This window comes from Sander lucioperca, chromosome 19, assembly GCF_008315115.2.
Source record: "Sander lucioperca isolate FBNREF2018 chromosome 19, SLUC_FBN_1.2, whole genome shotgun sequence".
Classification (NCBI taxonomy): domain Eukaryota; kingdom Metazoa; phylum Chordata; class Actinopteri; order Perciformes; family Percidae; genus Sander; species Sander lucioperca.
The window spans coordinates 28,789,620-28,806,208 of NC_050191.1; the positions used below are offsets into that span (position 1 = coordinate 28,789,620).

The following is a 16,589-nucleotide window of genomic DNA, read 5'->3' on the forward strand; positions in this document are numbered from 1 at the left end:
ATCTGGTTCCTCTGGCACCACCTACAGCCTGTAGTGTGATTTGCAAAAATCCACCAAAATCCACCGCTTCCTGTTCAGATGCACCAATCAGGGCCAGGGGGGGTGTCTAACTGCATGTCAATCACTGCTCATGCACACGCATTCATTCTCCCTTGTGGGGGGAGGGGCTTAGGAGACCGTTTGGGGCTTTAGCTGAAAGGGGGGGAGGGACTGAGAAGTTGTCGATGTTCAAATTCTTGTTAAGTCCTGGATCTAAGTCCTGGATCTAAGTCCTGGATCTAAGTCCTGGATCTAAGTCCTGGATCTTCACAATGCTACCTACAGCACCTTTAAGTTTTTGCATTTCAGCCTTATTGTATTATATATGAGACCTACAGGGCCTGAACTCCAAAAACTTCAAATTCCTATGTAGATTTTGTCCATGTCTGTTAAGAACTACACTACAACCCACATTTGTATATCCAAATTCAAATAATACTTTTGTCACTAATCATTCAGAATATATATTTCTTTAAAGTTTCAAAATGTCAGCCAGGAAGTGTTTGATTTCTTGGTTGTTGTTTTTTTTAGATTATTAAATTCTTTGGGGAGATCTTTACCCTCAAAGAGTAAACCACAACATTTCAACCATTTTCTTGATGCATCGTTTTTCGAAGATGCCTTTAAATCTCATGGAAGTAATCTGAGCCACTTTTGAAAAACTTTCTGGCGCATGAGATTGGTGTTTTGAGACAGCCTTTCTCCATTCTACAAGTCAAGTTGAAGGTTGTTTAAGACCCACTATGCTGAAACAGATATCTGAAAAGGCAGACAACGCCATCAAAAGCCCCCAACAAAGTTGTGGCGTTCATGTCAATGGAAGTAAAGGTCAGAACGAGCTGGAAGCAACGACTGACACATATTGGAAGTGATAACTCTGGCACATGGAAGTGTCAGGAGCAATGGCACCTGAAATTCACTCGCACATGGGTACTGGACCACAGTTTCTTTAGAATGACATGAGTGATAATCTGCCTGTCATATTTGATCAGCACCTGGAAGACAAGCTAGACTATATTGTTTATCTGCACTTTAATGCAGAATGATGTGACTAGCTAAATGATTTGCATTGTTTTGTGTTGTTACATTACATGAAGACTTAATGCCTTTTAACCAAAGTGTTCTGCAACTTTAGAAATCTCATGAAATGGAGCTGTTTAGGTTCATTGTTGGCACTCTGTAAGTGTCCAAGTGAAGATACATCTAGTTGGTTTAATGAGCCTTGATGCATTTAGTGTAAACCAGGCCCTAATTAGCCCAGGGTAATGCTTCCAGGATGTGTAGAAGGATCAGATATGAGGTACAGCTCCAAGAACAGGGTTTGGCGAACCTCAAGTTGTTTTGGGCCAGGTTTGTGACTAACCGGGTTTTCCTTGTGCTCTAATTCAACAATAGTTACAGGTTTTAGCAGCACCCTGAAGTCTATGCCTGTCTTTCAATCTCTCTTGTGGTAAAAAGAAAACTTCTAACCCATCCCCCAACATTTCAGAGTCAGAGGCGCAGACTTTGGACACAGCCAGTACAAACCCACTGATATCTGAAATACCACTAGGGATGATCACTCTATAGTTGAGGGCAAAAAACACCCAGAGACTATTTCAGACTTGCCAGTTCTGACATTGTCGCACATTCTTAAATTTCTTGGTGCAACTCACTCACGATGGACCACAGGTGAGGTTTTGCTCTTACGTCAGCTTCCTGTTCTGTTTTATGAAAGTCCAGCAGTAGCTAACCAAGAGCCCGATTAAAAACTGGCAGAATTAATGTCATATATTTTTACCCTTAGTCATTTATGCGTGCTTGTGTGTATGTGTCATTGGTTGTTAAGATAACCAAGCCGTCGGCAGAGTATCTCAAATATCTCAGCAACACAGAGGAGTATGGTGATCACGGTGAAGGTGTACATGGCACTGAGGAAGATGGTTTTTTCAAAGTGTTCAGGCACCATGCACTTTGTCACATTAAAGGCCTTTTCCAAAGCACTGGCATCACACTTGTACAGCGGGTGGACCTGGGGGACAAAAAGAGAAACATGAGGTGGTAATACTTTCATGATTGTCTAAACTTCCAATCATTATATGTCTCGTTATGTAGATGACACCGTGCACATTTGCAGGGATTCTCAGTGTTATTATTGAATGATACTCCAGTTGGATCTCACCAAGTACTTGCTAGCTTTACCTAGAATGTACTTAGCCTGGTCCTACCAGACTCTCGTACATTTCATTTGTAGAGAGAGTCTGGCCTCTCTCCATTGACAGTGTTAACTTCCTTGAAGGCGGGTACTCTGTTGAAGTTTAAAACTATTGGATCTGCCCTGAGCCACTCTGGATTTGCCATAACCAAACGCTAACGTTTGGTCGTGACATATGCTATGCGCATGTGCAGCAAGAGGGGAGACCGCCAAGGCTATTAGCATTACCACCGCTACCGATAGCTTTAGCCAACTACTTCACCACAACTACTTAACCACTAGCGAGCTTGAAAATCAAACTTTTCCCGAACCCCGTGGGGAGGAGGACCACGACATCATGGCCCCCAACACAACTTAGCAAAGATTGTTCTTGCTCGGGCTTTAACTTCTGGATATTCAGCAGCGTTGCTGCCACAACGGACTGAATGGCTTTGCTCGCATCTTTCTAGAGCACGTCCTCAACGTCATCGTTCTCAGCCACTCCCTCTGTTCGCTGATTGGACCGGTAAATATTTGACCGGAGAAAACCCAAGAATATACCGCAAACCCAGACGGAGTACTGAAGGGAAATGAAAATGGAGCGGAAGTATGTAGGAGGGAGGAGCCAGGCTAGAATGTACGGGTAAGGAACACCAACTCCAGTCTTTTGTGTTGTAATATTGGGTATTGTGCAGGCTAATGTTGTTGCTATCATGTTCCAGGAACTATCTTGAAATGCTAAAAACTCTTGTAAACTGGGACACCATCCTGCTGGCAGAATAACCATGTAAATGATCCTGGCCATTTTTACACCACCATTTGCTGGTATCATTGACACCAGACAGGGTGTATGCATGGATTCATGGTGGACCTGACAAACAGCATTGTTTGATCCACCTCTTTGCTTGACAACATGTGTTGCAAGCTTCTTGTATATTGTTAATCTGGATCAACGGAAGCACATTTCCAGGATATAGCCTGACGTCCAGCATTTAGGCTTTGCCCCTCACCTTCTGCTCTCTGTGTGTTGGCGTTCTCAAAATCCCTTCGCTACGGGAAACAACAACAAACAGCAAGACATTGATGTTGTCCTGGTGTGGCCTGGTTCTAGGCCTGCACGATTAATCGTTATAAAATCTCGATTCACCCTGTTCACGATTTAATTTTTAAATAACTTCAATTTTTATTTTTTATTTTAAAAAATGACTGCATCACAAACACTACTACTTTCTTCTGTGAGTTTTAAACATGGACTGTATAAAAAAGGTTTTAAAGCGCTCTAAGCGCTGCAATGCTCTCCCTTCTCTTCATTGAAGCCTCTGTGTTTACAGGCTCGTGGTGATGTGCAATGTGCTATAAGTGCCAAAAACAATCTATGTTTGGTACTGCCAATTTGTTTTGTTTTGTCATGGTTCACGTGTGCAATAAACATTACACTTCGTGAGAAAAAAATCGTGGCAGAAAATTGTGATATCAATTCTAAGCTAAAAAATCGTGATTCATATTTTTCCCCGAATCGTGCAGGCCTACCTGGTTCCACAAACTTTGGCGTGGAACCAGGCTATCTTGACAGTGACAACATCCAAAAACATTGTCCAAAACCTGGCTTGCCTTACAAAGTTCAATATTTTGAAGATCTTGATAACTATTGAGCTGTTGCTCCATTGCATGAAGAGATGTGATATGGGCACCTAGTAAGGGTGTGCCCTAGTCCCATTCCTTTAAAGGAGTCCCAGGTATGGCGAATTGGCAAAAGGGACCTTTGGCAACTCGGGACATGCTGGAAGATTTACATCGCCTGCCTGGCTTGGGAGAGCTTTGGTGCCAGAAGGAACTTCCAAAAGGTTGTAGAGGGGACTCTGCACGCCCTTTTATCACCATGACCATTTGCCTTGCACGGCAGCTGGATTCTTGTGAGATCATTAGATCATGCGGAAATGTATTTTGTCAGGCTGCAAGTAATGAGTTTGTGTCTAAACTACCAGCTAACCAAACCAATCAGCGTCTGGTGAGGAGCTACTGGCAGCTACGGCTGTGGTTTAGGTGTGTGTGACGGCGGCAACTGTTTGTTCCAAACAACAATGATGGACATGATAGACATATGGTTCATCCAATTACCTGCCAGGTATTTTTTTAAGAGTACCTTCCCTTTCCCAAACAATTTCCAATGACAGCTTCTCAGATGGTTCTGTGTAACAAACCATCTGCTGCGTCAGGTCATATGAACATGAGTGGCAACTTGAAAACTACATAACTGTGACATAGAAAGGCACTGGAAGGAATTGAATTAATTAAGTTTGAAGTTTACAGACCTGGAAGCCAAAGAGGTGGCTTTGTAGCCAGAAGGCGATGACTTCCAGAATGATGCGAAGCAGAACAGAAATTATGTAGAATACGGTGTAGATGGGTCGTTCGAGGATCTCTTCCTGGTCAATGTTCTTACAGGCTGCGTAGAGGTGGAAGACCGCCCCAGGAACTAGCACCGTTACCAGTTGTAATGCCCAAAAGACCTGAAATGGGGAGAAAGAAGAGAACGAAGGAGTGAGGAACGCCAATGGAAGAAGACGATGGGATATAGAATGGAGGTATCCTGAAATGTATGATGGATATGGGTGATAGTGGGTGAGGTAAAAAGGTTATGGGATTGGAGGTCGAGCAGGGAGAGGCGAAGCAAGAATATGTAAGGAAAAATAATATTTGTACATTCATTATTCATCACTTGACACATTGGTTTTTAAATTGGCCATCCAGATGATGCGGGTTGTGTCTTTGGTAACCGAGGCTGGCAGGAACCCAGTCGAGTTCAACGATTGCTGAAATGTTTCACCTCTCCCACATTGCATTATCTATCAATATGGAAAAACTGTCGTGTTGATCACAGCCAGTGACGGACTGGCCATCTGGAATTTGGGCAAATGCCAGAAGGGCTGCCCTCTATGGGCCACTTCTGACAATAACAATAATCTGTCTTTGGTTTATTTTGATAAGTTATTTTATGCATGCAGCCAAAAAATATTCAAGATTTTAGCGCAGCAAGCTGCATGGGAGGGTTTCTCTCGGTAGGCAGAGTTACTAATTTCGAAGCTATGTTATTGACACTCAATGCATGTACTACCCAGAGGCTGAGCATTGATCTTTCCATGTTGTTGAGGAGCTGTTGTATTATGTGCTGTGCTTAAACGTTGAGCCATTGTATTAGCGCAGAATGTGCCTTTAGCGGAGCATATCATGTCGTAGATCTGCCGACGCTCTTAGATGTTAAATTGTTGTTGGCATATGTCACCGACTGTAGCGATAGTAATGCGTGTCCTTTCAGTGTATGTTCTACATTTTTGCATTCTCTGTATGTTTTTTTTGGCTTTTTATCTCAATGTTTGGGTGAGGTTGGTGTGGTTTTAAAATAGGGCCGGTGTGTTGCAAATGCCAGGGCTGTTCTTTTGATACCAGTCCGTCACTGATCACAGCATGTGACTGTTTTCTGATTGCAAATGTTTCAGTCTGACCGGACACGACACTGTTTGTCCCTAAAGAAGCCCCCCAAATTTGTGATATTTAGCGGATTGTTTTTCTGCTTGGGGTGAAGATGTATTATCTGTAATTCTGTGGAAAATTCTGCAAAACATTCTGCGTCGGCAGATTCCGTTTGGCCCTTAAAAATACGATGTTGAAGGGACTGAAAAGATTGTACCAGTACATTTCTGTGTAATAGACCTTTTTCACGGCAGACATGTTGACATGTCATAGTTGGAACAGCACAGGTGTATTAAACCATTAATGATGGCTGCATTCCTCTTAGGAGAGGTCCTGGTATTGTTCATGCTGACTCACTGAAATAGCTTTCTGGGACACTTGATGGAACTGAGCCATCGTTAAGGTTATCAATTTCAGCTGTGCTTTTCCTACTATGACAAGTCAAAATGTCTGCTGTGAAGAAGGTCCATTAAGTTTAGTTTCATAAGTCCATACCTGAGGTGTTATGGGTCTGAACTGGTTGTAGCAGTACAGGTTGATTTCTCTCCGATCGGGGTCACAGCTGAAGTGCAGCGCCTCATTTCCGTAGACAGCGAAGCCAAGAACTCCCAAAAAGAACATCCGCACCGAGCCGAAGAACAAGGTGTGGAACTGGCCTATCACCGTAGGAGGCCTGAGCTGGAACGCACACATGCACACACAATTATACAATGCAGAACACATACATACATACAGGCAGAGGGACACACACAAACATTTATGATACGTACAAACATTCATGGCACAAACAAGTGACACACAAATGTGCATGGACACAAAGACGTGCGTACACACACACACACACACAGTCAGAGACAAAGAGAAAATAGCTTTTGTTAGATAAATGCAGCTGCGACAGAGAGGCGCACTGAAGCCCTGAGCTCTGACGGCTTAAACAAAACCCATTCAGAGGAAACATTTCCCATCTTCTCTCTCTACCTGCTCACTTCTGACACTAACACTGAGTCACGTTTCCCAAAAACAAAAAAAAGGCCCAAATGACATGTCTAACAATGCAGAGAGCCTTTTAGACTCACAAACATGTCACACGACTGAATGAAGACGGAGGTAAACGGAGATGGATTACAAAGCTGAGAATGAAAAACAGATCAATCTCTTTTTGTTTTTTAAGCCTCGAGGGGAATAATTGTTCTGACGCCGCTCCTCTGCAACTGTCAAATTATGAAGTTGTCAGCTAAGTGGATGAAAGTCACAATAAAAGCCCCAGCGACCGGGCTTTGTGAACTACTTACGCATCCTTCATAGAAGTTTTTGATGTAGTTTAAAGACATGGTTTGCCTGTGGATATTCCAGGGATGCTCTGGGCCGTCATGGCCGGTTTGCTGCTGGCACACAAGACCACATAATCTCCAAATGACCCCTGTCTCTCTCTCTTTCTCTCTCTCTCTCTCTCTCTCTCTCTCTCTCTCTCTCTCTCTCTCTCGTTCTCTCTCTCTGCCCTGAAAGCCATGTCAATGCATATTTTTTTTTTGCCTTTTATCCCGCCATCAATTGACTCGCTCAGTAGAAAAAGGACAACAGAGACAGAGGGGCCAACAATGGGCTGGGGGGGGCATGTTGTCCCTGCATTATAATCCCTATACAACTATGTCAGCGAAAAAAACAACCTCCTGTCACACACAATGCAGAGAGAATGAGATGGCAAACATGCAACTAAAATAGTGCTACATTGCACCCAGGAGCTCAACTGAACTTAATGTTTGTTTGATTTTAATTTGAAAGACTTTGAGCTTTATTTTGAAAAGCACCTGGTCTTACCTGAGTTACAGAAATCATCATTCTGATAAATTATCCATTTCAAATGTGATAAATAAGGACATTTGTGGACATTTTTCCTCACACCTTCTCACACAAATGTCTGAGTTTTGTCTATGTGGACACTAAATGAGAAAAATTTAAAAAAATATTAGTAAATAAACAAGAGTGAGGACAACACACCCTGCACTGTAAATACTTCTGGAAGTGCATTGACGGAGCGGCTGTTGTCCCAAACAAAAGTGCCCTTGGCGAGCTACGAGTAACACAGAAAGAAACCCCCGAAAATTCAAACTCCAAAAGCCAAAAACTGGACAAAGTGAAATAAAGTCCACACACCAACCGTAATCCTGGCGGAGTGTTGTTCATTCCCCCCTCTTTTTCCACTCCGGGATGATCCCAAACTCATGCCAGTTGCGGGACCTTGCGGGTCAGAGAGCAGAGTCAAGCCAGACGCAATCAACCCGGGCTACTTCCGCTCACAGCTTTTCAAAATAAAACACAGGGGACTTGACAAGAAGAGCCTCAAAATGGAGAGGCTAATGAACTTATAGGTGAGAAACATGAGAGGAAAAGTAAAGCATCCTATCACATAGCACATATGGACAAAACAAACATGCTAAATAAACATATATGTTTATTTTTAAAGAAGATTTTAAATTACATTCTAACAATTTAACAATTCGCCTTATGAAATCCAGGCTATCTTGGAACGCAATAGACAGACGGTGGCAAACTGCCCCGACACGTAAATTCAACTAAAATGTAACAGTGAACAATCAGTCTGTTGAGATGCCTCTCCAAACGCAGAAACCAAGCGCAGTCACACCATAAAACGTTAAGACACGTTGAGAAAAAAGATCCGTATTTTGCCGTTATCCATTGTGGTATATTGACATTCTATAACATTCTATACACTTTGACTTAAGAGTTGGTATAAGGAGGATGCATGAACTTTACTCTACATTCACTGAGAACATCTGGAAATTGTTAACATGAGCAGAGGTCCCCCCAAGACAGAAGATACCTTTTTTGGAGTTGTGCCAGATAACAGGCATTGATTGGTCAGTTATCTGGTCGAATCATATACTCACACATATCACGTCCTATGTTGATACAATGCATAGGATATATACGTTCTTCACACAAAGAAAAGGCAGAGCGGCACCACACCATTGACACGGGAAAAAAGTAATCCACAGCGATCAGGAGATCCACCTCGCCGTTTAAACAAAGTGGAATAAAAACGTATAAAAGTCCAAATCTACACAAAACCCACAATCAATTAGTAAGTTGACAGCAAATGTATATACATGGCATTTAGGAAACTTTATTACAACGTTGGCACGGTAAGATGTCCAGACTAGTGCAACAGTAATTTTCATTTTTTGCGTCGACAATGGTCTCAGGGGAGAGCCAGAGCCCTGAAAAGCAGTAGGCCTATAAGAAATCAGATGTATTACCTACCACCATTTAGTTGTTTTGTGTTATTTAAAATATTGCAAACAATGCAATTACCCACTTCAGCCGCCAGGCCCCCCCGCAAACTCCGCGTATGTGTAAGAGGGACAGGTTTCCCTTGTGTGTCTGTGTGTGTGTCTGTGTGTGTGTCTGTGTGTGTGTGTGTGTGTGTGTGTGTGTGTGTGTGTTCGTCTACATAAGAATTTTTTCCTAACTCCAGTTTGTCATGGGCATTTATTTTAATAGAGAGTCTGTGTCTGTGTCTAATAGACACAGACACACACACACACACACACACACACACACACACACACACACAGTAACAACTACACACACACACACACACACACACACACACACACACACACACACACACACAGTAACAACTACACACACACACACACACACACACACACACACACACACACACACACACACACACACACACAGACACAGACACAGACACACACACAGACACAGATACAGACACACACACACACACACACACACACACAGTAACAACTACACACACACACACAGACACACACACACACACACACACACACACACACACACACACACACACACACACACACACAGACACAGACACACACACAGACACAGATACAGACACACACACACACACACACACACACACACAGTAACAACTACACACACACACACAGACACACACACACACACACACACACACACACACACACACACACACACACACACACACACAGACACACACACAGACACAGATACAGACACACACACACACACACACACACACACACAGTAACAACTACACACACACACACAGACACACACACACACACACACACACACACACACACACACACACACACACACACACACAGACACAGACACACACACAGACACAGATACAGACACACACACACACACACACACACAGGAGGTGTAACATTATTTTTTTTGGAGGGGGGGGCGGGGGGGTTCGTCCTTTTAATTTGAAGGCCCCCCCGCAAACTCCGCATATGTGTAAGAGGGACAGGTTTCCCTTTTTCGTCTACATAAGAATTTTTTCCTAACTCCAGTTTGTCATGGGCATTTATTTTAATAGAGGAACAATAATTTGGGTGATGGGGTTGAGGGGTACAGAACAACCCAGTCTCACGGCAGTTTGTGAAATGGTCACGTAATTTAATCTATTGATTCGTGTACACGGACACGTTTATGCCGTTTTTTTTTTTTGTGGTGGTCAGCACGTTTTTTAAACTAATGTATTTCAATGGGAAGCATCTTTCGTAGTCACAGCACGACTACGGTAGCGAGTATGAAATGCCGAAAATGACTTGTCCTTTCCGCATTCTTCTTTTCCTAAACCCAACCTCTGTATAGAAGCTTCCCATTACGTGCTGACCACCACGGAAAATACAAGATAAACATGTCCGTGTACACGAATCAATAGATTAAAAATTACGTGACCATTTCACGAACTGCTGTGAGACTGTGTTGTACAGAAGTAAAGAATGTGATTTTAATGATCTAATTAGAGAGAAAAGAGATTACCAGTGAAAAAAGTACAGTTAGATATTTAGGTGAAAAGCAAGATTTATGTGGACGTTTCTCTGATTTTATTTTCTGAGTCATATCCCAAGTACACTGTCATCGAAGGAGGCCATGAGGGATGTGACGAAAGCCAAATTAATTAATATTCATCCTCTGAATGTCCTCTGAAATATATCAACAAGTCTTAGCTAAAACTCAGACTTGAGCCCCATCCAGACCGGTAAAATGTCCAACAAGGTGTAACATGATTTTTTTTTGTTATGTAATGCCATCCCTTTGAGGAAACACACACACACACACACACACACACACACACACACACACACACACACAGTAACAACTACACACACACACACACACACACACACACACACACAGACACACACACACACACACACACACACACACACACACACACACAGACACAGACACACACACACACAGACACACACACACACACACAGTAACAACTACACACACGCACACACACACACACACACACACACACACACACACACACACACACACACACACACACACACACACACACACACACACACACACACTAACAACCACACACACACACACACACACAGTAACAACTACACACACACACACACACACACACACACACACACACAGACACACACACACACACACACACACACACACACACACACACACACACACACACAGACACACACACACACACACACACACACACACACACACACACACACACACACACAGTAACAACTACACACACACACAGTAACAACTATACACACACAGACACACACACACACACACACACACACACTGTGGGGTGCGTCCTTTTAATTTGAAGGTCCGATCCTAGAGCTTCCGGTGTGAGCTGTGCTAACTCTGTCTCGCTTCATACAACTTTGGCTGCCAACGTGTGCTGGCTGGCTCGCCGTGTGTGCGCTCGCCAGGCACGCGAGGACCGACTCTCTCCGTGTGTAAAAAGTGCAGCCATTGGCTCAGAGAGAGGCGATGATGTCACAAACACACCATCACTGACGTGTCTGATCTGTCAACACATTCTCACTCCCATCGCGTCAGAAAGTGACGTTTGGTCAGGTGCCTTTGGCGCATTGGCGATTTTAGACCGTTTTTAGGGCTGCTCAAGCCCCTCTAAATGTCATCTCAGCCCCCCTAAAAATTATAACAATAAAAAAAAAATTTAATCAATTTTTGTGCTTCAAGTGAGAGTTTGCAAACGTGTCTGTTAGTGACAGAGGACAAACTATTACAGGTTCAAAGGGCTTGAAACTCAAGGAAAGGGTTAACTGGAACGTAGTGTTGGCCAATCAGAGGAGGTTGTGCCAGACTCCCACCTTTGGTTGAGTCTGTATCTGATCTGTCAGAGGGAGAAAGTCCTGTGATGTTTGACCCATCCACCACTCCAACCAACCTCCGTACGCGGAATTTCGGCCTTACATACTCTTAATGCTACGTCATTTTCTCATCGACTTTACATTGGCGTTGTTTTCTGTGGTGGCCACATGGATTTTTCACACATTCCGTGCCACCACCACGTAATGCCGTGTTAACAATTCGTGATCATTTCACAGAATTCTGTGAGACCAGGCTGGTCAATCTATCTGTAGTCTCTTTTATATAGGCCTTAGTGGTCCCCTAATACTGTATCTGAAGTCTCTTTATATAGACCTTAGTGGTCCCCTAATACTGTATCTGAAGTCTCTTTATATAGACCTTAGTGGTCCCTAATACTGTATCTGAAATCTCTTTTATATAGACCTTAGTGGTCCCCTAATACTGTATCTGAAGTCTCTTTATATAGACCTTAGTGGTCCTCTAATACTGTATCTGAAGTCTCTTTATATAGACCTTAGTGGTCCCCTAATACTGTATCTGAAGTCTCTTTATATAGACCTTAGTGGTCCCCTAATACTGTATCTGAAGTCTCTTTTATATAGACCTTAGTGGTCCCCTAATACTGTATCTGAAGTCTCTTTTATATAGACCTTAGTGGTCCCCTAATACTGTATCTGAAGTCTCTTTTATATAGACCTTAGTGGTCCCCTAATACTGTATCTGAAGTCTCTTTTATATAGACCTTAGTGGTCCCCTAATACTGTATCTGAAGTCTCTTTATATATGGGGGGGTGTGGCCTTGACCAACTGCCACTTCGCTTGTTTTCAAGCCATGATGTCTCTCTCTCTCTCTCTCATGGGGGGGCCAAATTCTCTGGGTGGGCAAAGCAGAGAAAGGGGCGGTAACCTTTCCCCTTATGACGTCAAAAAGGGAAGATTCCTGATTGGCCCATCTGATCTTTCATTTTCTCAAAGACAGAGCAGGATACCCAGGGCTCGGTTTACACCTATCACCATTTCTAGCCATGTTAGAAAACCTCATAAAGTGAAATGTTCATGCCATGGGGCCTTTAATGTGATGTTGTAATGCAACATTTGTTTGTAAGATTTTCATCTATTGTAATAATTAGCCTCGTTAAACATGAAATCATCTGAGAGCCTATAGCGCTGTTAACGAGTGGTTTGCTCCATTCTCTTTTAATCTTACACATGACTAATAATAGACTCTGGAACATGTTATCACTCTGACATTGTCAGCTGTTTTACTGAGACTGAACCTCCGTTATTAATATTTTTTTGGTTAACAGACAGATTGGCTTCTTGAAGCAAAAAAATATTCATGATCAAATGCCAACGCATGTAGTGCCATCCCTTTGAGGAAACACTGCCATCTGTGACTGTGAGCACACACACACACACACACACACACACACACACACACACACACACACACACACACACACACACACAGACACACACACACACACACACACACACACACTAACAACCACACACACACACACACACACTAACAACCACACACACACACACACACACACACACACACACAGACACACAGACACACACACACACACACACACACACACACATATACACAAACAGACACACACACACAGACACTCACACTAACAACCACACACTCACACACACAGACACACACATATACACAAACAGACACACACATATACACAGACACTCACACACACACACACACACACACACACACACACACACACACACACACACACACACACACACACACACGCAGACGCAGACGCAGACACAGATACACACACACACACACACACACACACACACACATACACACACACACACACACACACACACACACACACACACACACACACACACACACACACACACACACACACACACACACACACACACACACACACACACACACTAACAACCACACACACACACACACACACACACACACACACAAACAGACACACACACACACAGACACTCACACTAACAACCACACACACACATAAACAGACACACACACTAACAACCACACGCACACACACACACACATACACACACACACACACACACACACACACATATACACACACACACACACACACGCAGACACAGATACACACATACACACACACACACATACACACACATACAGACAGACACACACACACACACACACACTAACAACCACACACACACACACACACACACACACACACACACACACGCAGACACAGATACACACATACACACACACACACATACACACACATACAGACAGACACACACACACACACACACACACACACACACACTAACAACCACACACACACACACACACACACACGCACACACACACACACACACACACACACACACACACAGACACACACACATATGGCCTGTTAAAGTGAACTTTTAAGTCTGTTTGTCTAAGCTCCAGACGGAAACCTTAATCTTCAGACCTCAGCGTGCAGGGACACAAGTTAGAAAAGTGTACAGAAGGAAAAAGTAAAAACCATGAATCATGCCACCACTCCAAACTACCAGACTAAACGTCTTTTTTAGTAAGTTTAGTAATGTTTTTTTTGGTGGCATTTTAGGCTTTTATTTGATAGGACAGCTTAGACATGAAAGGGGAGAGAGAGGGGCAACGACATGCGGCAAAGGGCCGCAGGCCAGAACCCAATCCGCGACGGCGAGGACTGAGCCTCTGTACGTGGGGCGCACGCTCAACCAGGTGAGCTACCCGGGCACCATGGACTAATATCTTCTGATTCAGATAAGTGTTGGTCTTGTTAGAAATGGCCTGCATTGCCAGACCCTCCTGCAGCGCTGTGGAGGAAGGTCTGGCAATGCAGGCCACACACACACGCGCCCTTTCCCTGTAGTGTTTTTCCTAAACCCAACCTCCGCCATCCCGTTATAGTCGCGCGTCCCCAGCGGCCGTTTCCCGGCGGCCGTCTCCCGGCATCTGGGGCGTCCTTTTTGGCCGTCTCCCGGCGTGTGAGGCATCCTTTCCCCGTAGGGTATTTCGTGCTGGCCACCACGTAAAAAACGAGAAAAATGTCCCCCGTGAACACGTATCAATAGATTAAAAATAACGTGACATTTACATGAACTGTGGTTGAGACTGGGTTGCAACAGCGTGTCCTCCTCAGTTTTTGATACTTGATTGTTACGAAAAAAAAGTATTTCACCCAACGTCCCACGCGCCACAAATTGCTTTCTAATCTGTGGGAAACACTGTTAGATATGAGGACGGAAAAACCCTCCTGTGGGTCGTAATAGAGGGGAGGAACATGGTTTGGAGGACTAGGACTTGTGTCGTGTTTGAAAGCCTAGTTTCGGGTTAAAATTTCAAGCAGATAATTACAGCAACACAGAGTTCTTCTTACATGGAGTAACTATCTTAACTGAGCACAATGTGATGATTTTCTGTTGAATTTGACCTGTGACACACACTCACTGAAACATGCAGTTACAATCAAAGAACCAGCAGAGCATGATGACATCTGTGCAAGGCTAAAGCTAACAAAGGAATGATAATTGTACATCGGGGCATGAATGTAATGATATCCTCTGGATCTGTTAGTTGAAGCAATCAGAGGCGACAAATCAACCTGAAAAACAGCAATGCTGCTTTTTTCCACATCCAGCGGTTTCAGAGCGACATGAGGATTCATTAGGAGTCTTTGTGTTCGTGTCCACCTGATGAATGAATGTCCAGTATTCTCTTCCTATCAGCTGTCTGTCTGTCATCTTCACCAACTCCTGGGGGAAATATCTGTCTCTTCAGCTAACTGTGTCTGTCTGCTATCTATCTATCTATCTATCTATCTATCTATCTATCTATCTATCTATCTATCTATCTATCTATCTATCTATCTATCAAACGATCGATCTACCCACCTACCCATCCATCTATCCATCCATCCATCCATCCACCCATCCATCCACCTACCTACCCATCCACCCATCCACCTACCCATCCATCCATCCATCCATTCATCCACCCATCCACCCATCCATCCACCTACCTACCCATCCACCCACTCACCCATCCACCCATCCATCCATCCATCCACCCACCTACCCATCCATCCATCTATCTATCTATCTATCTATCTATCTACCTATCGAACGATCGATCTACCCACCTACCCATCCATCCATCCATCCATCCATCCATCCATCCATCCATCCATTCATCCACCCATCCACCCATCCATCCACCTACCTACCCATCCACCCACTCACCCATCCACCCATCCATCCATCCATCCATCCATCCACCCACCTACCCATCCATCCATCCATCCATCCATCTGTCTATCTATCAATCTATCTGGGGCGCAGCAAGGGGGCGGCTTCTGGGACTCCAGCCCCGAATGGTTTCTCAAAAGCCCCGAATCTTTTAATCTGACTTAACTGTATTTCAGAGGCTGTAGCGAGCTAAATATTAAAGCTAGAAAAAGAGACAGTAGCTATGTTTCCAACATATTATCAATCGAATTATCTGAAGTTCGCTAAAAACATTAATGTGAAAAAAGACGGAAATTCCTGCCGGATGTCCCTCATTTTCGTCCGGATGTCCGTTGCCTTCCTCTTCCTTTGTCTTAGCGTTCTAAACTTGTCGCCGTAAAACATTTCGGCAGATTTCCCTCCAAGACTGGTGGTGTAC

At 43.7% G+C, this 16,589-nt stretch overlaps 1 protein-coding gene across 1 annotated transcript; it reads right to left on the minus strand.

The window, feature by feature from the left end:
- Nucleotides 1–562: 562 nt before the first annotated feature.
- On the minus strand, nt 563–7,992 carry cx23 (connexin 23). The gene is made up of 4 exons (XM_035995086.1): nt 7,838–7,992; nt 6,179–6,361; nt 4,525–4,722; nt 563–2,050 (listed from the first exon to the last, which is right to left on the minus strand). The coding sequence occupies exons 1-4, from the start codon at nt 7,865–7,867 to the stop codon at nt 1,853–1,855; spliced, it is 609 nt and encodes a 202-aa protein (XP_035850979.1). The 5' UTR covers nt 7,868–7,992; the 3' UTR covers nt 563–1,852.
- Nucleotides 7,993–16,589: the final 8,597 nt, after the last annotated feature.